This window comes from Macaca thibetana, chromosome 13 (genome assembly GCF_024542745.1).
Source record: "Macaca thibetana thibetana isolate TM-01 chromosome 13, ASM2454274v1, whole genome shotgun sequence".
Classification (NCBI taxonomy): Eukaryota; Metazoa; Chordata; class Mammalia; order Primates; family Cercopithecidae; genus Macaca; species Macaca thibetana.
In genome coordinates this window covers 46010651-46036801 of record NC_065590.1, presented here as the reverse complement: position 1 = coordinate 46036801, position 26151 = coordinate 46010651, and the positions used below count along the sequence as shown (strand labels likewise).

General features: G+C 40.6%; 1 protein-coding gene across 1 annotated transcript in view; it reads left to right on the top strand.

Annotated features, from left to right (window-relative positions):
• The window catches only part of PEX13 (peroxisomal biogenesis factor 13), a 36509-nt gene that overhangs the window by 3523 nt on the left and 6835 nt on the right, over positions 1-26151 (top strand). The window contains exon 2 of the mRNA XM_050753501.1: positions 10016-10710. Within this exon, the coding sequence (XP_050609458.1) occupies positions 10016-10710 (695 nt within the window). The remainder of the gene's footprint in view (positions 1-10015; positions 10711-26151) is intronic.

Sequence of the window (26151 nt, the reverse complement as noted above, 5' to 3'; positions counted from 1 at the left end):
AAGAAATATTAAATTTTATGAATGGCTTTTCTGCATCTGTTGAGACCATTGTGTGTATTTTTGCTTTAATATGAAAATGTGGGAATAGGAACAGCTCTGGTCTGCAGCTCCCAGCGTGATTGATGCAGAGGACAGGTGATTTCTGCATTTCCATCTGAGGTACCTGATTTATCTCATTGGAACTGGTTGGACACTGGGCGCACTCCATGGAGGGTGAGCCGAAGCAAGGCAGGACGTCACCTCACTCAGGAAGCGCAAGGGGTCAGGGGATTTCCCTTTCCTAAGCAAAGGACACCATGACAGACTGTACCTGGAAAAACGGGACACTTCCGCCCAAATACTGGGTTTTTCCCACATTCTTAGCAACCAGCAGACCAGGAGATTCTCTCCCATGCCTGGCTCGGTGGGTCCCATGCTCACGGAGCCTTACTCAGTGCTAGCACAGCAGTCTGAGATCAATCTGTGAGGCAGCAGCCTGGCAGGGGGAGGGGCGTCTGCCATTACTGAGGGTTGAGTAGGTAAACAGAGCAGCAGGAAAGCTCGAACTGGGAGGAGCCCACTGCAGTTCCGCAAGGCCTACTGCCTCTATAGACTCCACCTCTGTGGGCAGGGCATAGCTGAACAAAAGGCAGCAGAAACTTCTGCAGACTTAAAACGTCCCTGTCTGACAGCTCTGAAGAGAGCAGTGGTTCTCCCAGCACGGTGTTTGAGCTCTGAGAACGGACAGACTGCCTCCTCAAAGTGGGTCCCTGACCCCCGTGTAGCCTGACTGGGAAACATCTCCCAGTAGGGACCGAAAGACACCTCAAACAGGCAGGTGCCCCTTTGGGACAAAGCTTCCAGAGGAAGGATCAGGCAGCAATATTTGCTGTTCTACATCCTCTGCTGGTGATTCCCAGGCAAACAGGGTCTGGAGTGGACCTCCAGCAAACTTCAACAGACCTGCAGCTGAGGGACGTGACTGTTAGAAGGAAAACTAACAAACGGAAAGGAATAGCTTCAACATCAACAAAAAGGACATCCACACCAAAACACCATCTGTAGATTACCAACATCAAAGAGCAAAGGTAGATAAAAGCCACAAAGATGGGGAGAAACCAGAGCAGAAAAGCTGAAAATTCTAAAAATCAGAGCACCTCATCTCCTCCAAAGAATTGCAGCTCCTTGCCAGCAACAGAACAAAGCTAGACAGAGAATGACTTTGATGAGTTTGTCGAAGTAGGCTGCAGAAGGTCAGCAATAACAAACTTCTCCGAGCTAACCCATTGCAAGGAAGCTAAAAACCTTGAAAAAAGGCTAACTAGAATAAACAGTGTAGAGAAGATTTTAAATGACCTGATGGAGCTGAAAACCATGGCACGAGAACTTCGTGATGCACGCACAAGCTTCAACAGCTGATTCAATCAAGTGGAAAAAAGGATATCAGTAATTGAAGATCAAATTGACGAAATAAAATGAGAAGACAAGATTAGAGAAAATGTGGTTTATTGTATCAATTGACCTTCTATCGTTGAACCATCCTTGCATTTCTCAATGAACTCTGATTAGTCGTGATTTTTTCTGATATGTATTCCAAATTCTATTCTAGGCCAGGTGGAGTGGTTCACATCTGTAATCCCAGCACTTTGGAAGGCCAGGGCAGGAGGATTGCTTGAGGCCAGAAGTTCGAGACCAGCCTGAACAACATAGGAAGACTCTTATCTCTATAAAAAATTTTTAAATTGACCAGGTGTAGTGGCATGCCCCTGTAGTCCTAGCTACTAGGGAGGCTGAGGTGGGAGGATCCCTTTGAGTCCAGGAGTTCAAGGCTGCAGTGAGCTGTCATCATACTGCTGCACTCCAGCCTGGGTAACATAGCAAAACCCTGTCTCCAAAAAGAAAAAGAATTCTATTCTAATATTGTAAGACTGTTGCATACATTTTCCTAGGTAAAATTGAAGTTTTCTTTCTTTGTACTATTCTGGTTTTGTATCAAAGTTTTATAGCTAGAGAAATATTTCTGTTGAGTCTATTTTTTTTTTTTTTTCCTGAAAGTATCTCACTCTGCCACCCAGGCTGCAGTGCAGTGGTGAAATCATGGCTCACTGCAGCTTCTACATCCTGGGATTAAGTAGTCCTCTTGCCTCAGCCTCCTGAGTAGCTGGGACTACAGGGGCATACCGCCATGCCCAACTAATTTTTATATTTTTAGTAGAGATGGGGTTTTGCCATGTTGCCCAGGCTGGTCTCAAACTCCAGGGCTCAAGCAATCCACTCACCTCAGCCTCCCAAAATGCTGGGATTACAGGCGTGAGCCACCTTACCTGGCCTAATTCATTTCTTTGTAGGCAGACTGCCTTCTCCTTAGTAGCCTTGATATGTTTGGTCCTCTAGCTTTATTATATTGTATCCAGGTATGAATATACAGACACACACACACACACACACACACGCACACATTTATTTTTTTTCCTTCCTGCTCGGCCCACCATATTCAGTCTGAGGATTCATGTATTTTTTTAATTCAGGAAAATTCTCACTAATTATACCTTTAAATATTATTTTAAGTTTTGTTTGAACGCTAGTCTTTACTATCTCTTCTTCTGTTAAGCATTATATCAGGAATAGTGTCTGCTATAAGTAACAGTATCTGACTTACTGTGATTTGGACTATAAAGACATGTATTGTTTAGTTAGCAAGAAGTCTAGAGATCTGCCTTCTCAACATTGTCATCAAGGGACTTAAGTTTTTCCTGACTTCCTTTTTTTTTTTTTTTTTCTTTTGTCAGCTCTCTGACTTTTTGGCCATCTCTGTCTTTTGTTTGTTTGTCTTGAAATAAGTTTCACTCTGTCACCAGGCTGGAGTGCGGTGACACAGTCATACCTCACTGCAGCTTCGGCCTCCCAGGGCTCAAGCAGTCCTCCCACCTCAGCCTCCCGAGTGGCTAGGACCACAGGCACATGCCACAATGCCCAGCTAATTTTTGTATTTTTTGTGGAGACGGGTTTTTGCCATATTGCCAAGGCCCATCTTGAACTCCTGGGCTCAACTGATCTTCCCACCTAGGTCTCCCAAAGTTCTGGGCTTACAGGCATGAGCCACCACTCCTTGTCTTATTCTTTGCTCCTTTAAAAAGAACCTTACCCCACTCCATGTCTGGCTGCTTTCAATTTCTCTGTTTTAGTGTTCAGCAATTTGCTTTGTTAGGCCTCAGTGTGGTTTTCTTTGTATTATTCTGGTGGAATTCATAGAGATACTTGAATCTGACTTTGATGCCTCTCATTAATTCCAGAAAACTTTAAGCCATTATTTCTTTAAATATGGTTTTTATCTATTGTCACTTTACTCCTTTAACTCAACTTGCATATATACCCCATGTGTTACTATACTCTCTGTATCTTACTCTCTTTTCTGTATTTATCCTTCTGTTTCTTATGCTTCATTCTGGGTATTTTCTTCCCGTCTGTTTCCTAGTTCACTGATATTTTTCTTTCACTGTGTCTAATCTGGTATTAAACCAGTCATTGAGTTCATAGTTTCCGGTTTTGTTTTGTTTTGTTTTGTTTTTAGTTGTAGAATCTTCATTTGGTCCTGCTTTATATTATAGTTCCTATTTTCTTCTGGAAAATCCCAATCTTGCCTTTTTTATTTGAATATATTCAGCATAGTTGTTTAAAGTCTCTGCCTAATAACTCTATAATAACTCTGTTATCTGGATCCCCTTTGGAGCTCTTTGTATTATCTGAAGTTTCTTTTTTTTTTTTCTGAGACAGTCTCACTCTGTTGACCAAGCTGGAGTGCAGTAGCGTGATCTCAGCTCACTGCAATCTCTGCCACTCAGGTTCAAGCAATTTTCCTGCCTCAGCATCCCAAGTAGCTGGGATTACAGGTGCCTGCCACTGCACCCAGCTAATTTTTTGTAGTTTTTAATAAAGACGGGGTTTCACCATCTTGGCCAGGCTGTTCTTGAACTCCTGACCTTGTGATCCACCCCTAATTTTGTTATATAAGCCCCATTATTATTATTATTATTATTATTAAAATTGAGTCTTGCTCTGTTGCCCAGGCTGGAGTGCAGTGGTACAGTCTTGGCTCACTACAACCCCTGTCTCCCAAGTTCGAGTGATTCTTGTACTTCAGCCACCTGAGTAGCTGGGATTATAGGCATTCGCCATCACACCTGGCTAATTTTTATATTTTTAGTAGAGACAGGGTTTCACCATGCTGGACAGGCTGGTCCCAAACTCTTGGATTCAAGTGACCTACCTGCCTCAGCCTCCCAAAGTGCTGGGATTACAGGAGTGAGCCACCATGCCCAGCCAAGCCCATTTATTTTTAAATGAGAGCTGCACATTGTATATAGACAGTTTAATGTGATTTGAGGCCTAGGGATATCTTTCTCTAAAGACTTTTCCTTTTGACCAGAATGTTAGGCCACTAACAATCTAGAATCACTTTAATCCAATAAAGGATTGAGCTGATTTAAAACTTGGTTTTCATTCCTACCAGAGTTAGTCCATTTCCTATTAACCTTTTTACCCTTTCTACTAGCATATTTCCCTTTTTAAGGTCCCAATCTGAAGTGTGAGGGTTCCCTATGGCCTTCTTCTTTAGGGTTCTGAACTCCAATTTATGTCTCCTTAGCCCAGGGAGTCTGTTAAAATCTCTGCCTAGCTTCTCATTCTGTCAACCATCTCTTCTGGAATTGGCCCTAGTTTCTAGGGAAACATCTCAAAAGATCTGACTCTCTGGCTTTTTTTTTTCCTCCTGGATTTTGACTCCAGAATTCCTCAGTGCCTTGTTCTCTAATGTGTAAACAGAATTCTTTTCTATTTCCTACCCTTCTAGTTCAGTGGGAGGGTTAATCTAATTACCTCGACAACCATTACTTAAAGTAGAATTCCCAAGTTCTGTATTTCCACTCTGCTCCTTAGTGTACAGCAGCTAATTTTCTTCTTGACTGGTAGTTGAAAACGGTTCCTATCGGTGTGGCCACCTTTTCTTTTTTTCTTTTTTCTTTTTTTTCAAGATGGAGTCTCACTCTGTCGCCCAGGCTGGAGTGCAGTGGCACGATCTCGGCGCACCACAACCTTCACCTCCCTGGTTCAAGCAATTCTCTGCCTCAGCCACCCGAGGAACTGGGATTACAGGTGCCCACCACCACGCCCAGCTAATTTTTGTATTTCTAGTAGAGACAGAGTTTCACCATCTTGGTCAAGCTGGTCTTGAACTCTTGACCTCGTGATCCACCTGCCTCAGCCTCCCAAAGTGCTGGGATTACAGACGTGAGCCACCACACCTGGCCTGTGGCCACCTTTTCTAATATTTCTAATGGAATTTTTAAAATATTTAAATGTTTTTATTTCAATTTTTATTTCACAGATATTGTTTCATTTCTCTCTCTGATAATTTTTAACATATCTAAAATCATTCCTGAGCTGTTACATAAAATTAGTTTTTTTAATTGGGTTTTATACTTGCTGATTTTTGTTGGCTTTGTTTCTTAGTGTTTTTATTTCTTCATGTGTGTGGCATTTTTGAGATGGTTATTTTGAGTAGTAAGTTTAGAGTTCTGTTTTCTCTCCTTTCCCTCTTCCATGTTCCCCTCTCTCTATCTAATAGGTTTCCTGTTGCCTCTACCTGTTCCCTCTACTTACCACTTAGGTAAGAATCAGGTATAAAAACAGTGGGTCAGACTGGACATGGTGGCTCACACCTGTAATCTTAGCTCTTTTGGAGGCCGAGGCAGGAGGATTGCTTGAGCCCAGGAGTTGGAAACCAGCCTCTCAAGATGTAACAAGAACCCATCTCTATAAAAAATACCAAAAAAAAAAAAAAAAAAAGGCAGGCATGGTGGTGTACGCCTGTAGTCCCAGCTACTTCGGAAGCTGAGGTGGGAGGGATTGCTTGAGTCTAGGAGTTTGAGGTTGCAGTGAGCCTTCAGCCTAGGTGACAGAGCAAGACCCTGTCAAAACAAAAACAAAAACAAAACGCCATAAAAACAGTGAGTTAGATTAAGGATATCACAGATCAAATTGGTCAGTAGTTCTTTCATTTCCTGGGTTGGAGGCCTTCTCACAGTCCTCTCCCTTTCTCAGTTCTCTTTCTCAAAATATTAAACTGTCATCAGCAAATTTTATAATCTCTTTGTAGGAGCCAAGGTGACACATCCTCACTCCCGGCCTCAAGCAATGAACTGGTTCCATTCTAATGGAGCACTTTTCATTTTTATTACTTCATGGAAGCCTGCATCTTGGCTGTCACTGCCTGATTACAGAACCAGAATTGAGTAGGCCCGTAGCTTCAGCCCTCCTTACCGTGTTACATTTCTGTTTCATTTCTGTTCCATAAATCTGTCTTGTGTTAAATCTAGATAATGTCTGTTTGTCTCTCTGTTTTCTGTATTATTGCTTCTACTTTGGAGCAGAACTCCTTCATCAAAGCCTGAATGCGTTACACTATCTGGCCGTTCACTAGCTCCTTTTAAGTTTTGTTCCATTTTTAAATATTAGATCCAGTAAAAAAAGAATATATATTTATATATATATAGAGAGAGAGAGAGTTCTAGTAGCTTGTTTATAATATTATGATACAAGTCTAAATTAAAACTTTAGCCTGGATTAGAAAATTACCATTTTGCAGTTCCACATCTAATATTTGTTTCAGGCAAGGATGATGAATGGATGCTAAACTATCAAATGAACAGTTGCTGGGGAATAGAATATTTGTGTGGTACCAAACTGTCATCCCATAGATCATATACTAATTACAAAGGGAAAGATACATTTTAATGGAAAGCTCTCATAGTCACCTCCTTAACCAACTAATCAAACTTAGCTTCACAAATGAGGAGGCAATAATATGGCATTTTATGTGCCTCCTAAAGTAATACTGTGTGAAGTAAACAATAGCACTTATGAGTTATTCTTGCCAAAAAATATTGAACCTGATTCTAATCAAACTGTTAAATGCAATCTTAATTTAATAAGAGGCGAAATAAGAGTACAAGTTAAACAACACTTTGGGGAAACACAAATCTGGGGGTAGGACATTTCTTTTTTTGTTTTTTGAGACAGAGTCTCACTCTGTTACCCAGACTGGAGGGCAGTGGCATGATCTCAGCTCACCGCAACCTCCGCCTCCCGGGTTCAAGCTATTATCCTCCCTCAGCCTCCCGAGTAGCTGGGACTACAGGCGCCCACCACCATGTCTGGCTAATTTTTGTATTTTTAGTAGAGACAGGGTTTCACCATGTTGGCCAGGATGGTCTCGAACTCCTAACTTCAGGGGATCCGCCTGCCTCGGCTTCCCAAAGTACTGGGATTACAGGCATGAGCCACCACACCTGGGCTGGGGGTAGGACATTTCTAGAAAAAAACTGGGTTGACTCTTTAGAAGGTCAGGGATATTTGAAAAAATTGAATTGTTCTAGTTTAGAAAATAAAAGAAACAAAACAACCAAATGCAGTGTGTGAGCCTTAATTGAACTTTTGTTCAAAAAAAAGTTTTAAAAGATATTTTTGACTCATGTAGCACAATAATTTAAAAAGCAGCAATAAAAAAGCTAAGCCAAGTGCAATGGCTCATGCCTGTAATCCCAACACTTTGAGAGGCAGAAGTAGAAGGATTGCTTGAACCCAGGTATTTGAGACTAGCTTGGGCAAAAAAGTGGGACCCTCATCTCTACCAAAAAGTTAGCTGGGAGTGGTGGTCTCAGCTACATAGGAAGCTGAGGCAGAAGGATCACTTGAGCTGTGTTTGTACCACTGCACTCCAGCCTCAATGACAGAGGGAGACCCTGTCTCCAAAAAAAAGAAGGCAAACTTAAAAGTGGGCAAAGTATCTGAACAGATATTTCTCCAAATAAGATTGCAAAATGACTAATAAGTACATGAAAATATGCTCAACATCGTTAGCCGTCAAGAAAATGCAAATTAAAACCACAGTGAAATACCACTTCATGCCCACTAGGATAGCTATAATGAAAAATATAAGAGCAGATGTGGCCAAGGATGTGGAGAAATTGGAAACCCTCATATATTGGCGAGAATGTAAAATGGTACAGTTGCTTTGGAACACAATCTGGCAATTCCTCAAAAGGCTAAATGTAGAGTTTCCATATAACCCAGCAAACATGTCCATACAAAAACTTGCACATAAATGGTCATTGCAGTATTATTTGTAATAGCAAGAAGTAAAAACAGCCCCAATATACATCAACTGATGTGTGAATAAATATAATTTGGCAATAAAAATGAATGAAATACAGTTGGCCTTCCACATCTGGGGATTCAACCAACTGTGGATCAAAAATAGTCAGAAAATAGGCCAGACGTGTTGGCTAATACCTGTAATCCTGACATTTTGGGAGGCCGAGGTGGGAGGATCACTTGAGGCCAGGAGTTGGAGGCTGCAGTGAGCTATGATCATGCCACAATGCTCTAGCCTGGACAACAGAGTGAGACCCTGTCTCTTAAAAAGAAAAAAAAAAAAAGCAGAAAAAAAAATTGCACCTGTACTGAACATGTACAGACCTTTTTCCTTGTCATTATTTCCTAAACACTACAGTATAACTAATTACATAACATTTACACTGTGTTAAATACTATAATCTAGAGATGATTTTAAGTATACAGGAGGGTGTGCATAGGTTAAATGCAAATAGCATATTGTTTTATATTAGGGACCTGAGCATTCATGAATTTTGGTATCTGAAGGAGGTTTTGAAACCACTCCCCCACAGATACCAAGGGCTGCCTGTACAGATACATGCTATAAAATGGATAAACCCTGGAAACATTATGCTAAGTGAAAGAAGCCAGTCACAAAATACTACATATTGTATGAGTCCATTTACCATAGATCCTCATTATTTGTGGATTCTGTATTTTCAAATTGGTCTGCTCACTAAAATTTATTTGTAATCCCAAAATCAATATTCCTGGCATTTTCACAGTCATTTGAGGGCAAACATAGATCAGGTAAAAATCTGAGTTGTCCCTCAGCTGACAACTGAGGAACAACCGAGAGACAAAAAAAGCAACACTCTGGTTTCTTATTTCAGCTCTCATGCTGTAAACAGTTGTCCTTAACAAAGTCTGTTTAGTGCCGGGTTTTTTCACATTTTTGAATGGTGATTTTGCTGTCTAAAATGGCCCCCAAGCATAGTGCTGAAGTGATCTCTAGTGTTCCTAAGCACAGGAAGGCTGTAGTGTGCCTTACAGATACAATACAGGTGTTAGATAAGCTTCATTCAGGCATGAGCTATTGTGCTGTTGGCCATGAGTTGTTAATGAGTTAACAATATACCTGGAATAAAGTGACTTTAAACAGAAACACATATAAAATAAGTATATGTATTGACTGATTGATGAAAGAAGCAATGATTTGGTATCTGCTGGTTCAGAGTTCACAGTGACTTTACAGAATATAACTATGTTAAATAACAAGAATTAACTATATATGAAATGTCCAGAATAGACAAGTCTAGGTACAGAAAGTAGACTCATGGTTGCCAAAGATGGGTGGAGGGGTGGGCAGGAAATGGGGAATACCTGCTGATGAATATGGGGTTTCTTTTGTGAGGTGATGAAAATCTTCTGAATTACACATGGTGATAGTTACACACCTCTGTGAGTATACTAAAAACTATTAAATTATAAACTTTAAAATGATGCCTGGGCACAGTGACTCACACTTGTAATCCTAGCACTTTAGGAAACCAAGGCAGTGGATCATTTGAGCCCAGGAGATTGAGACCAGCTGGGCAACATGGCAAAACCCCATCTCTATAAAAAATTAGCCAGGTATGGTGGCATGCGCCTGTAGTTCGAGCTGCTCAGGAGGCTGAGGTGGGAGGATCACTTGAGCCTGGGAGGTTGAGGCTACAGTGAGGTTTGATTGTGCTACTATACTCCAGCCTGGGCAACAGAAGAAGTTGTCATAGCACCAGGTATATAGGAGGTGTTTAATAGTTACTTTGAATTGAATTTATTGTATGCTTAAATAACTGTTTTGAATCTTTTTTGGTTTTAGATCTGCTGATTTGGGTCCTACTTTAATGACAAGACCTGGACAACCAGCACTTACCAGAGTGCCCCCACCTATTCTTCCAAGGCCATCACAGCAGACAGGAAGTAGCAGTGTGAACACTTTTAGACCTGCTTACAGTTCATTTTCTTCTGGATATGGTGCCTATGGAAATTCATTTTATGGAAGCTATAGTCCTTATAGTTACGGATATAATGGGCTGGGCTACAACCGCCTCCGTGTAGATGATCTTCCACCCAGTAGATTTGTTCAGCAAGCTGAAGAAAGCAGCAGGGGTGCATTTCAGTCCATTGAAAGTATTGTGCATGCATTTGCCTCTGTCAGTATGATGATGGATGCTACCTTTTCAGCTGTCTATAACAGTTTCAGGGCTGTATTGGATGTAGCAAATCACTTTTCCCGACTGAAAATACACTTTACAAAAGTGTTTTCAGCTTTTGCATTAGTTAGGACTATACGGTATCTTTACAGAAGGTTACAGCGGATGTTAGGTTTAAGAAGAGGCTCTGAGAATGAAGACCTCTGGGCGGAAAGTGAAGGAACTGTGGCATGCCTTGGTGCTGAGGACCGAGCAGCTACCTCAGCAAAATCATGGCCAATATTCTTGTTCTTTGCTGTTATCCTTGGTGGTCCTTACCTCATTTGGAAACTATTGTCTACTCATAGTGATGAAGTAACAGGTAAGAGAACTGTAAGGGAACAGGTTCAGATACCATATAACAATCTCAAATTTCAAGAATATATTTGTTAGTTTTCTTTATATTCGTTTGTATTTACTGTTTCTGTCTAGTTCTATTTTCATTTAAGAGCTTCAAAACTGGCAGAGGAATATGTAGCAAAAATAGATTTGCTAATTAATTTATTGTTAGTTCAGTTTAACAGTGCACATTACCTTACTGTTTACAAGGTACTGAAATTGGTGCTGTGGAGGATACAAAGATACATAGGGCATAATTCCTATCTTTCTAAAATTTGTTGGAAGGGAGGTGGTTTAAGACACATACACAGGTAATTGTAATGAGGCAGAAAATGTGATAAATAACAACAACTGGGGAGAGACATAAGATTTCTTGAACCCTTTTTTAAGATGCAAGACACTGTGCTAGGTATTTTGTGTGTTTTATCTCATTTATTTCAACAACCCAAGCAGATAGGAATTATCCTCATTTTGCAAGTGATAAAACTGAAATCCAGAGAACTCACTTACCCCAGGGTCACATCTTTAATAAGGCAGAACTATAAACAAAACGAGGACTGGTTGATGAATGTTATGCTATATTCTCTCAACTAGTAGAGAGTATTAGCTAACTTTCGAAAAGGGAAGCTAACATTTTTGACTGTGGTATCCAGGAAGAAATGGTATCTAAGTTAGATTTTTGAAAGCTAGGCAACCTTTCATCAGTTAGATAAAGAAACAAAAACTGTCAAGCTGATAGACCAGCTTGAACAAAAGTATATAGGCAGAAAATACGAGATTTGTTTAGCAGTTGTCCTATAGTATTGCATTGGATAGTAAGAAATAATGCTGAGAAATTAGGTTGAAAGCTAATAGTAGAAGCTCTTAATTGACATTATGAGACTTAATCTTTAGGTAAGGAATGGATGGTTTTTTGGTAGTTTATGTTTGTTTTTATTTTTAAGCAGATTGTGACATACATGTAAACAATAAGTCAGTCTAAAGTGTTTAAGATAAATCAGTAGAAGTCAAAGCAGGTTGTAATTAGATGGTAAAGTGCATAAAGGATTTGGATTGTGTTCACCTTTTATTCCTACTGTCTAACCTGCTTGGCACATAGAAGGTACTTAATATTTATTAAATTGGGGACATCAGTTATGATACTTTTGTATTAGACTATTTGAGAGATAATGAAGACCCAAAATAGAGTGTGTGAGAAGCAGGATTCATATAATAGATTCAGTGGATGTAGTTACTGACTAAATGAGATATATAAAGGCAAAGTAGAAATCAAAATGCCCTAGACCTTTAAATTTGGGTTATAGAGGGATGTTTTATTCATTGACTCAATACATATTTGTTGGGTGCCAACTACATACCAAAGAATTCTCAGAGCTAGGGATATAACAATGAATAAAATATATTTTAAAAATCTCTGCCTTTGTGGCTAATAGGGAGAAACAGTAAATAAATAAGTAAAATATATAGTAAGCCAGAAGGTAAGTGCTATAGGGGAAAAAACAAAACAGGGAAGAATGTTGGGAGTGTCAGGAGTACAGGAGTAGGAACAGGGATTGCAATGCTACATATAGTCAGGGAATGCCTCCCTGAAGGAATTAAGGGAATAACTCCTACAGCTCTTTGAAGGAAGAGTGTTTTGAGGCATATGGAACAGCAAAAGTGCAGAGGTATTTAAGTGGCATGTCATGGGAACAGGAAGGAGGCAAGTGTGATTGGAGCAAAGTGTTAGTGGCAGGAAATGAAGGGAGTAGATGGTATAAGTTGTAGACATGTGTAAGAACATTGGCCTTTATTCAAAAATGGGAAACCGCTGGAGATTTGTGAGTAAAGGAGTAATATGACCTGACTTAGTTTTGTTTTTTTTTTTTTTGTGGGGGGACACAGTGTTGCTCTGTCACCCAGGCTGGAGTGCAGTGGCATGACCTCAGCTCACTGCAACCTCCACTTCCTGGGTTAAAGCAATTCTCCTGCCTCAGCCTCCCAAATAGCTGGGACTACAAGTGTACGCCGCAACACCTGGCTAAGTTTTTGTATTTTAGTAGAGATGGGGTTTCACTGTGTTGCCCCAGCTGGGTCTCGAACTCCTGAGCTCAGGCAATCTGCCCACCTCAGCCTCCCAAAGTGCTAGGATTACAGGCATGAGCCACCGTGCCCAGCCAATGTAGGTTTTAAAAAGAATACATTATTGTGGGCAGTTGCTTCCAAGATAGCCAAATAGGAACAGCTCCGGTCTTCAGCTCCCAGCAAAATCAACACAGAAGGTGGGTGAGTTCTGCATTTCCAACTAAGGTACCTAGTTCTTCTCATTGGGACTGGTTGGACAGTGGGTACAGCCCATGGAGGGCGAGCTGAAGCAGGGTGGGGCATCGCCTCACCCAGGAAGCACAAGGCATCAGGGGATTTCCCTTTCCTAGCCAAGGGAAGCTATGAGTGACTGTACCTGGAGGAACGGTACACTGCTGCCCAAATACCGTGCTTTTGCCACTGTCCTCACAATCGGCAGACCAGGAGATTCTCTCCTGTGCCTGGCTTAGCAGGTCCCACGCCCACAGAGCCTTGCTCACTGCTAGCACAGCAGTCTAATATCAACCTGCGATGCTGCAGCTTGTTGGGGGGAGCAGCATCTGCCATTGCTGAGGCTTGAGTAGGTCCTAGTGTCAACAGAGCGTCTAGGAAGCTTGAACTGGGCAGAGCCCACTGCAGCTCAGCAAGGACTATTGCCTCTATAGATTCCACCTCTGTGGGCAGGGCATAGCTGAACAAAAGGCAGCAGACAGCTTCTGCAGACTTAAACATCCATGTCTGACAGCTCTGAAGAGAACAGTGGTTCTCTCAGCACGGTGTTCGAGCTTTGAGAATGGAGACTGCCTCCTCAAGCAGGTCCCTGACCCCTGTGTAGCGTGACTGGGAGACACCTCCCAAAAGGGGCCGACAGACACCTCAAACAGGCAGGTGCCCCTCTGGGACAAAGCTTCCAGAGGAAGGATCAGGCGGCAATACTTGTTCTTCTACAGCCTCTGCTGGTGATACCCAGGCAAACAGGGTCTGGAGTGGACCTCCAGCAAACTCCAACAGACCTGCATCTGAGGGGCCTGACTGTTAGAAGGAAAACTAACAAACAGAAAGAAATAGCATCAACGTCAACAAAAAGGACATCCACACCAAAACTCCGTCTGTAGGTCGCCAACATCAAAGACCAAAGGTAGATAAAAGCCACAAAGGTGGGGAGAAACCAGAGCAGAAAAGCTGAAAATTCCAAAAACCAGAGCACCTCTTCTCCAAAGGATCGCAGCTTCTCACCAGCAAGGAAACAAAACTGGGTGGAGAATGAGTTTGACAAGTTGACAGAAGTAGGCTTCCGAAGTTCGGTAATAAACTTCTCCAAGCTAAAGGAGCATGTTCTAACCCATTGCAAGGAAGCTAAAAACCTTGAAAAAAGGTTAGACAAATGGCTAACTAGAATAAACAGTGTAGAAAAGACCTTAAATGACCTGATGGAGCTAAAAACCACAGCACAAGAACTTGGTGACGCATGCACAAGCTTCAATCAAATGGAAGAAAGGATATCAGTGATTGAAGATCAAATTAATGAAATAAAATGAGAAGACAAGATTAGAGAAAAAAGAGTGAAAAGAAACGAACAAAACCTCTAAGAAATATGGGACTATGTGAAAAGACTAAATTTACATTTGATTGGTGTACCAGAAAGTGATGGGGAGAATGAAACCAAGTTAGAAAACACTCTTCAGGATATTATCCAGGAGAACTTCCCTAACTAGCAAGGCGGGCCAACATTCAAATTTGGGAAATACACAGAACACCACGAAGATACTCCTCGAGAAGAGCAACCCCAAGACACATAATTGCCAGATTTACCAAGGATGAAATGAAGGGAAAAATGTTAAGGGCAGCCAGAGAGAAAGACCAGGTTACCCACAAAAGGAAGCCTATCAGACTAACAGCAGGTCTTGGCAGAAACCCTACAAGCAAGAAGACAGTGTGGGCCAATAATTCAACATTCTTAAAGAAAAGAATTTTCAGCCCAGAATCTCATATCCAGCCAAACTAAGCTTCATAAGTGAAGGAGCAATAAATTCCTTTACAGACAAGCAAATGCTGAGAGATTTTGTCACCACCAGGCTTGCTTTACAAGAGCTCCTGAAGGAAGCACTAAACATGGAAAGAAACAACTGATACCAGCCACTGCAAAACTTGCCAAATTGTAAAGACCATCAACACTATGAGGAAACTGTATCAATTAATGGACAAAATAACCAGTTAACATCATAATGACTGGATCAAATTCACACATAAAAATATTAACCTTAAATGTAAATGGGCTAAATGCCCCAATTAAAATACACACACTGGCAAGTTGGATATAGAGTCAAGACCCATGAGTGTGCTGTATTCAGGAGACCCATCTCTTGTGCAAAAAAAGCAGGAGTTGCTATCCTAGTCTCTGGTAAAACTGACTTTAAGCAAAGATCAAAAGAGACAAGGCCATTACATAATGATAAAGGGATCACTTCAACAAGAAGAGCTAACTATCCTAAATATATATGCATCCAATATAGGAGCACCCCAGATTCATAAAGTCCTTAGAGACTTACAAAGTCTTAGACTCCCACACAATAGTAATGGGAGACTTTAACACCCACTGTCAATATTAGATCAACGAGACAGAAGGTTAACAAGGATATCCAGGAATTGAACTCACCTCTGGACCAAGCGGACCTAATAGACATCTACAGAACTGTACACCCCAAATCAACAGAATATACATTCTTCCCAGCACCACATTGCACATATTCTAAAATTGACCACATAATTGGAAGTAAAACACTCCTCAGCAAATGTAAAAGAACAGAAATCACAACAAACTGTCTCTCAGACCACAATGCAATCAAACTAGAACTCAGGATTAATAAACTCACTCAAAACCACACAACTACATGGAGACTGAACAACCTGTTATGGAATGACTACTGGGTAAATAATGAAATGAAGGCAGAAATATGTTCTTTGAAACGAATGAAAACAGATACAACGTACTGGAGTCTCTGGGACACATTTAAAGTAGTGTGTAGAGGGAAATTAATAGCACTAAATGCCCACAAGAAGCAGGAAAGATCTAAAATCGACACCCTAACATCACAATTAAAAGAAATAGAGAAGTATCTTTGTGGCGTTCTCTGTATTTCCTGGATTTGAATGTTGGCCTGCCCTACTAGGTTGGGGAAGTTCTCCTGGATGATACCCTGAAGAGTGTTTTCCAACTTGGTTCTGTTTTCCCCCTCACTTTCAGGCACCCCAATCAGACGTAGATTTGGTCTTTTTACATAATCCCATACTTCTTGCAGGCTTTGTTCATTTCTTCTTCTTCTTCTTTTTTCTTTTGGTTTCTCTGCTCGCTTCATTTCATTCATTTGATCCTCAATCGCTGATACTCTTTCTTCCAGTTGATCGAGTCGGTTACTGAAGCTTGTGCATTTGTCACGTATTTCTCGGGTCATGGTTTTCATCTCTGTCATTTCGTTTATGACCTTCTCTGCATTAATTACTCTAGCTATCAATTCTTCCACTCTTTTTTCAAGATTTTTAGTTTCTTTGCGCTGGGTACGTAATTCCTCCTTAAGCTCTGAGAAGTTTGATGGACTGAAGCCTTCTTCTCTCATCTCATCAAAGTCATTCTCCGTCCAGCTTTGATTCGTTGCTGGCGATGAGCTGCGCTCCTTTGCCGGGGGAGATGCGCTCTTATTTTTTGAATTTCCAGCTTTTCTGCCCTGCTTTTTCCCCATCTTTGTGGTTTTATCTGCCTCTGGTCTTTGATGATGGTGACGTACTGATGGGGTTTTGGTGTAGGTGTCCTTCCTGTTTGATAGTTTTCCTTCTAACAGTCAGGACCCTCAGCTGTAGGTCTGTTGGAGATTGCTTGAGGTCCACTCCAGACCCTGTTTGCCTGGATATCAGCAACAGAGGTTGCAGAAGATAGAATATTGCTGAACAGCGAAATTCGGTATTGATGGAACGTACCTCAAAATAATAAGAGCTATTTATGACAAACCCACAGCCAATATCATACTGAATGGGCAAAAACTGGAAAAATTCCCTTTGAAAACTGGCACAAGACAGGGATGCCCTCTCTCACCACTCCTATTCAACATTGTGTTGGAAGTTCTGGCTAGGGCAATCAGGCAAGAGAAAGAAGTCAAGGGTATTCAGTTAGGAAAAGAAGAAGTCAAATTGTCCTTGTTTGCAGATGACATGATTGTATATTTAGAAAACCCCATTGTCTCAGCCCCAAATCTCCTTAAGCTGATAAGCAACTTCAGCAAAGTCTCAGGATACAAAATCAATGTGCAAAAATCACAAGCATTCTTATACACCAGTAACAGACAAACAGAGAGCCAAATCATGAATGAACTGCCATTCACAATTGCTTCAAAGAGAATAAAATACCTAGTAATCCAACTTACAAGGGATGTAAAGGACTTCTTCAAGGAGAACTACAAACCACTGCTCAGTGAAATAAAAGAGGACACAAACAAATGGAAGAACATACCATGCTCATGGATAGGAAGAATCAATATCGTGAAAATGGCCATACTGCCCAAGGTTATTTATAGATTCAATGCCATCCCCATCAAGCTACCAATGACTTTCTTCACAGAATTGGAAAAAACTGCTTTAAAGTTCATATGGAACCAAAAAAGAACCCGCATTGCCAAGACAATCCTAAGTCAAAAGAACAAAGTTGGAGGCATCACGCTACCTGACTTCAAATTATACTACAAGGCTACAGTAACCAAAACAGCATGGTACTGGTACCAAAACAGAGATATAGACCAATGGAACAGAACAGAGTCCTCAGAAATAATACCACACATCTACAGCCATCTGATCTTTGACAAACCTGAGAGAAACAAGAAATGGGGAAAGGATTCCCTATTTAATAAATGGTGCTGGGAAAATTGGCTAGCCATAAGTAGAAAGCTGAAACTGGATCCTTTCCTTACTCCTTATACGAAAATTAATTCAAGATGGATTAGAGACTTAAATGTTAGACCTAATACCATAAAAACCCTAGAAGAAAACCTAGGTAGTACCATTCAGGACATAGGCATGGGCAAAGACTTCATGTCTAAAACACCAAAAGCAACGGCAGCAAATGCCAAAATTGACAAATGGGATCTCATTAAACTAAAGAGCTTCTGCACAGCAAAAGAAACTATCATCAGAGTGAACAGGCAACCTACAGAATGGAAGAAAATTTTTGCAATCTACTCATCTGACAAAGGGCTAATATCCAGAACCTACAAAGAACTCAAACAAATTTACAAGAAAAAAACAACCCCATCAACAAGTGGGCAAAGGATATGAACAGACATTTCTCAAAAGAAGACATTCATACAGCCAACAGACACATGAAAAAATGCTCATCATCACTGGCCATCAGAGAAATGCAAATCAAAACCACAATGTGATACCATCTCACACCAGTTAGAATGGCAATCATTAAAAAGTCAGGAAACAACAGGTGCTGGAGAGGATGTGGAGAAATAGGAACACTTTTACACTGTTGGTGGGATTGTAAACTAGTTCAACCATTATGGAAAACAAGATGGCGATTCCTCAAGGATCTAGAACTAGATGTACCATATGACCCAGCCATCCCATTACTGGGTATATACCCAAAGGATTATAAATCATGCTGCTGTAAAGATACATGCACACGTATGTTTATTGCAGCACTATTCACAATAGCAAAGACTTGGAATCAACCCAAATGTCCATCAATGACAGACTGGATTAAGAAAATGTGGCACATATACACCATGGAATACTATGCAGCCATAAAAAGGATGAGTTTGTGTCCTTTGTAGGGACATGGATGCAGCTGGAAACCATCATTCTCAGCAAACTATCACAAGAACAGAAAACCAAATACCACATGTTCTCATAGGTGGGAACTGAACAATGAGATCACTTGGACTCGGGAAGGGGAACATCACACACCGGGGCCTATCATGGGGAGGGGGGAGGGGGAAGGGATTGCATTGGGAGTTATACCTGATGTAAATGACGAGTTGATGGGTGCTGACGAGTTGATGGGAGCAGCACACCAACATGGCACAAGTATACCTATGTAACAAACCTGCACGTTATGCACATGTACCCTAGAACTTAAAGTATAATAATAAATAAATAAATAAAGGAATTAGAGAAGCAAGAGCAAATAAATTCAGAAGCAACAGAAGGCAAGAAATAACTAAGATCAGAGCAGAACTGAAAGAGATAGAGACACAAAAAACCCTTCAAAAAATCAATCCAGGAGCTGGTTTTTTGAAAAGATCAACAAAATAGACTGCTAGCAAGACTAATAAGGAAGAAAAGAGAAGAATCAAATAGATGCAATAAAAAATGATAAAGGGGATATCACCACCAATCCCACAGAAATACAAACTACCATCAGAGAATACTATAAACACCTCTACGCAAGTAAACTAGAAAATATAGAAGAAATGGATAAATTCCTGGACACATACACCCTCCCAAGACTAAACCAGGAAGAAGTTGAATCTCTGAATAGACCAATAACAGGTTCTGAAATTGAAGCAATAATTAATAGCCTACCTACCAAAAAAAGTCCAGGACCAGATGGATTCATAGCCAAATTGTGCCAGAGGTACAAAAAGGAGCTGGTACCATTCCTTCTGAAACTATTCTAATCAATAGAAAAAGAGGGAATCCTCCCTAACTCATTTTATGAGGCTGGCATCATCCTGATACCAAAGCCTGGCAGAGACACACACACACAAAAAGAATTTTAGGCCAATATCCCTGATGAACATCAATGCAAAAATCCTCAATAAAATACTGGCAAACCGAATCCAGCAGCACATCAAAAAGCTTATCCAGCACGATCAAGTCAGCTTCATCCCTGGATGCAAGGCTGGTTCAAAATACACAGATCAATAAATGTAATCCAGCATATAAACAGAACCAACAACAAAAACCAAATAATCATCTCAATAGATGCAGAAAAGGCCTTTGACAAAATTCCATAGCCCTTCATGCTAAAAACTCTCAATAAACTAGGTGTTGATGGAACATATCTCAAAATAATAAGAGCTATTTATGACAAACCCACAGCCAATATCATACTGAATGGTCAAAAACTGGAAGCATTCCCTTTGAAAACTGGCACAAGACAGGGATGCCCTCTCTTACCACTCCCGTTCAACATAGTGTTAGAAGTTCTGGCTAGGGCAGGCAGTCAGGCAAGAGAAAGAAATAAAGGGTATTCAGTTAGGAAAAGAGGAACTCAAATTGGCTCTGTTTGCAGATGACATGATTGTATATTTAGAAAACCCCATCGTGTCAGCCCAAAATCTCCTTAAGCTGATAAGCAACTTCAGCAAAGTGTCAGGATACAAAATCGATGTGCAAAAATCACAAGCATTCCTATACACCAGTAATAGACAAACAGGGAGCCAAATCATGAGTGAACTCCCATTCACGATTACTACAAAGAGAATAAAATACCTAGGAATCGAACTTACAAGGGATGTGAAGGACCTCTTCAAGGAGAACTACAAACAGGACACAAACAAATGGAAGGACATTCAATGCTCATGGATAGGAAGAATCAATATCGTGAAAATGGCCATACTGCCCAAGGTAATTTATAGATTCAATGCTATCCCCATCAAGCTACCACTAACTTTCTTCACAGAATTGGAAAAAACTACTTTAAAGTTCATATGGAACCAAAAAAAGAGCCCACATAGCCAAGGCAATCCTAAGCAAAAAGAACAAAGCTGGAGGCATCATGCTACCTGACTTCAAACTATACTACAAGGCTACAGTAACCAAAACAACATGGTACTGGTACCAAAACAGATATATAGACCAATGGAACAGAACAGAGGCCTCAGAAATAACATCACATCTACAACCATCTGATCTTTGACAAATCTGACAAAAGCAAGAAATGGGGAAAGGATTCCCTATGTAATAAATGGTGCTGGGAAAACTGGCTAGCCACATGTAGAAAGCTGAAACTGGATTCCTTCTTTATACCATATACAAAAATTAAGATGGATTAAAAACTTAAATGTAAGACTTAACACCATAAAAAACCCTAGAAGAAAACCTAGGCAATACCATTCAGGACATAGGCATAGGCAAAGACTTCATGACTAAAACACCAAAAGCAATGGCAATAAAAGCCAGAATAGACAAGTGGGATCTAATCAAACTAAAGAGCTTCTGCACAGCAAAAGAAACTATCATCAGAGTGAACAGGCAACCTACAGAATGGGAGAAAATGTTTGCAATCTACCCATCTGACAAAGGGCTAATATCCAGAATCTACAAATAACTTAAATTTACAAGAAAAAAAAAACCCCTTCAAAAAGTAGGCAAAAGATATGAACAGATACTTCTCAAAAGAAGACATTTATAATGCAGCCAACAGACATATGAAAAAATGCCCATCATTAGTGGTCATCAGAGAAATGCAAATCAAAACCACAATGAGGTACCATCTCACGCCAATTAGAGTGACGATCATTAAAAAGTCAGGAAACAACAGATGCTGGAGAGGATGTGGAGGATTTTACACTGTTGGTGGGAGTGTAAATTAGTTCAATCATTGTGGAAGACAGTGTGGCGATTCCTCAAGGATCTATAACTAGAAATACCATTTGACCCAGTGATCCCATTACTGGGTATATACCCAAAGGATTATAAATCATGCTGCTATAAAGACACATGTACATGTATGTTTATTGTGGCACTGTTCACAATAGCAAAGACTTGGAACCAACCCAAATGTCCATCAATGATAGACTGGATTAAGAAAATGTGGCACGTATATGCCATGGAATACTATGCAGCCATAAAAAAGGATGAGTTCATGTCCTTTGCAGGGATGTGAATGAAGCTAGTAACCATCATTCTCAGCAGACTATCACAAGGACAGAAAACCAAACAGCGCATGTTCTCAGTCATAGGTGGGAGTTGAAAAATGAGAACACATGGACACAGGGCGGGGAGCATCACACACCGGGGCCTGTTGGGGAATGGGGGAGCTTGGGGAGTGATAGCATTAGGAGAAATACCTAATGTAAATGATGAGTTGATGGGTGCAGCAAACCAACATGGCACATATATACCTCTGTAACAAACCTGCACATTGTACACATGTACCTGAGAACTTAAAGTATTAAATATATATATATATCTTTTTGGTAAAAATGGTTTTTAGGTTGAGCTAGGGCAGAAGAGACCAATCAGGAGAGTCAAGCAGCCATTACCTTAATTCAAGTGAGAAATGATGGTGGCTTGGCTCAGCATGGCAGTGACATGGGTCCTGAGATACAGTCAGATTGGGATTATTCACACCTGTAATCCCAATACTGGGAGGCTGAGGCCTGCAGATCGCTTGAGCCTGGCAAATCGCTTGAGCCCAGAAGTTTAAGGTCAGCCTGCACAGCGTAGGGAAAACCTATCTCTACAACAATTACAAAAATTATCCGGGTGTGGTGGTGCATGCCTGTAGTCCCAGTTACTTGGGAGGGTGAAATGGGAGGGTGGCTTGAGTCCTGGAAGTTGAGCCTGAAGTGAGCTGAGATTGTACCACTGTACTCCAGTTTGGATGACACAGCAAGACCCTGTCTCAAATAAATGGAAGAACTAATGTAAGTGAATGATACTACTATCATAGAAAGACAAAAGAAGACAGAATAAGATGGAAATCAGGAAGAACAGAAATAGAACCATATTATTGCTGCATTATGGAGGAAGGGTGGAAGGATGATGAATGATGTAAGGTTCTACGATAAGATCAAGAACTGAGAAGAGATTATTAGATCTGGCAACTGGAAATCATCACGCTCCAGGAAGTAGTTTTGGTAGTGAGAAGACAAACTGCAGAGGATAAAGGGTAAATAAAGTCAGAAGTGAAAAAGAAAAGATTAGCAGTGAATGGAAGGAGGGAGGAAAAGAATGGCCAAATTGAGTGATCAAGTTGTTGTGGTGGGTGATTGTCAGTTTTTTGTTTTGCTTTGTCTTTTCAGAAGTGAGGAGATCTGAGAATGTTGTTAGGCTGAAAGAAAGGAGTCAGTAGAGAAGGAGCAGTTATAAATAAGGGAAAGATACGAGTTAAATGATGAAGAAGCTCCTATAGGAAGTAAGAGAGGGTGTGATCTTACAGAACCTGGCAGGTAAAAAGGAAGGACAGTTTTTTATCTGAGTCAAAAGGAGAGGAAATCGGTAATACAAAGAGATTTTTGAGGAGAAGCAAAACTGAGGTCCTGTTACTTTAGCTGCTTAGAGCAGGGATTGGCAAACCATGTCCTGTGGGCCAAATCTGACCTGCTCCTATTTTTGTACAGCTCACAAGCTAAAAATGGTTTTTATACTTTTCAGTTGTTGGAAAATTAAAAGATTGTTTTAAAAATTGAAATAATTTGTGATGGGAAAATAATATAGAATTCAAATTTCATTAATAAAGTTATATTGGAGCACAGCTAAACTTATTTTCATACATACTGTTATGGCTGCTTTTCCACTGTAACAGCAGAATTGAATAGTTTGCATAGAGACTGTATGTGAAATTCCAATGGCTTCACTTTTGCTCTGCCCACTACAAATTTCAGTAACTGAGTTATAACTTGATAGCATGATGAGTAATATATACATTGTTAAACCACAGTGGTTTTTTTTTTTTTTTTGGTGAAATTACAAATACATACATGGCACACAAGAAAAAGGTGTACTTTGAGTGTCATACTTTCAAGGTACAATATAGTATGAATTTTTTTGTTATTGAATTAGATGGTAAAGAACTATATTTATTATACAGTGACACTATAGCTATGTTAAATGGCTATACTACAAATCAGCATTACCAGATTGAGCACTCATCACAGAAAACCAACAGTCAAAAAAATTAGAAAATTTAAAATGGAATTCTCATCGCAGCAGAATTTCCTCATCAAAAGAAAAATAAAATAAAATGAGGCTGCAACCAAAATAAGTTCCTGAGAGGTTCATGTGTTACCCAGGCAAGGAAACCTGTTTACTTGTAATTGCAACAGCCAAAAAAATATGTCCAGAGTAAGTAGACTTGTCTAAGGTTATTAGCTTCTCAGTGAGAACAGTTTCTTGAAGAGTTGATGACATTTTGAACAACATGGCCAACTTAAAATAAAACAAATGATTTGAATGTTTTTCCTTGGCTCATCATGACACAATGGATATGAATACTTGCTAAATTTGTTGGCTAAATGTTACCATCATGGGAGTGAGTTCATTATCTTGAGAGTGAGTTTGTTATACAAGCTAGTTCGGCCCTCTTACTCTCTTGCATGCACTCTCTTGCCGTGTGATTCCTCCTGCCATGTTACGACACAACAAGAAGGCCCTTAACAAATGCCCCTTGATCTCGGATTTCCTAGTCCTCAGAACTGTGAGCAAATAAACTTTTATTGTTTACAAATTACCCAGTTTGTAGTATTCTGTTAAAGTAGCATAAAACAAAGACAGGCCAGGTGCGGTGACTCACGCCTGTAATCCTAGCACTTTGGGAGGCTGAGGCAGGCGGATCACGAGGTCAGGAGATCAAGACCATCCTGGCTAACATGGTGAAACCCTGTCTCTACTAAAAAAAAAAAAAAAAAAAAAAAAGACAGTACCGCTTAGTTGTTTGAGAAGTCAGTGATGAATTGGAAATGACTGAAGAATTAGCCTCTGTGAATAGTCATGGTTCAACTACAGATAAGAACATTTTCTAAGAAGGTGAAAACACTGATTCTATACAACCTGAATCTGCTAAGATGTGTTGCACCTGGTAATGGTGAAAAATATAGGTGGAGCAGGAAAAGGCCTAGTTGGACAAAAGTTAAACTTTTGCAAATACAGGTTTTTTGTCTGTGGTTATTCATTTTATTATTCATCAGCAGGTACATTGCAGAAAATATTTGAATTTATCATGTGTTACTGAACTGGTAGTGTCGAGGTAAAGTTTATTCACTCTTGTGACATAATCATTGTCAGTTTTGTGAATTTTTGTCAGATATAGAAGCTGAAGATCCCTACTTGCCCTACCGCATGGCAATTCAATGGCAGAACAAGGCTTAAGTTTTATTTTTTTGAGATTGAGGCCAAGAATGAAATTTTTCTGAACAGAACGCCTTTTCAGCTATTGTTATTAAACCCATTCAGCTTTGGAAATCACCTTTTACTGCAGACTTAGTTAAATTCTGAGTTCTTTTTGGAGACAGGGTTTTACTTTGTCAGCCAGGCTGGAGTGCAGTAGCGTAATCATAGCTCACTGCAACCTCATACTCGGGCTCAGATGATTCTCCCACCTCAGCTTCCCAAGTAGCTAGTACTAGTAGTACACACCACCACACCTGGCTAATATTTATTTATTGTGGAGACAAGATCCCACTGTGTTGCTCAGGCTGGTCTTGAACTCCTGGCCTCAAGCAATCCTGCCTCAGCCTCCCAAAGTGCTGAATGAGATTACAGGCATGAACCACCATGTCCAGCCCAGACTTAGTTATATTCTTTGTTGTTGTTTTCTTTTTGAGACAGGGCCTCGCTCAGTTGCCCAGGCTGCAGTACAGTAGTGCAGTCTCAGCTCACTGCAACCTCTGCCTCCCAGGTTCAGGCGATTCAAGCTGAGACTATAGGGTCGTGCCACCACATCTGGCTAATTTTGTTTACTTTTTTGTAGAAACAAGGTTTCCCTATGTTGCCCAAGTTGGTCTTGAACTCCTGGACTCATGCAATTCCCTATCTCAGCCTCTCAAAGTACTGGAATTACAGGCATGAGCCACCATGCCTAGCTGACTTGTTCATATTCTTTTTGTTTGAGACAGGGTTTCGCTCTTGTTGCCCAGGCTGGAGTGCAATGGCGCGCTCTCGGCTCACCACAACCTCCGCCTCCCGGGTTCAAGCGATTCTCCTGCCTCAGCCTTCTGAGTAGCTGGGATTACAGGCATGTGCCACCATGCCCGGCTAATTTTGTATTTTTGGTAGAGACAGAGTTTCTCCATGTTGGTCAGGTTGGTCTCAAACTCCCGACTTCAGGTGATCCACCCGCCTCGGCCTCCCAAAGTGCTGAGATTACAGGCATGAACCACTGTGCCTGGCCTATATTCTTAAGTAATTGAAATTGAAACCACAAAGCAGAACAGTGCTTATATGCAAAACTTACACTGGAGTAAAGTTTTGACGACACCTAGTATAGTTTGACTCACAAGTAATGTCACACTGCTTTATATACCTCTCAGACCATCAGAAGTTAACACAAGCAGTATCTCCATTCCCATGCAAGTTGGCAGCAGATACATTTTCCAAGCTTAAGCTAATACGATGCCAGACCATTTTTTTTTACCTCCATGCA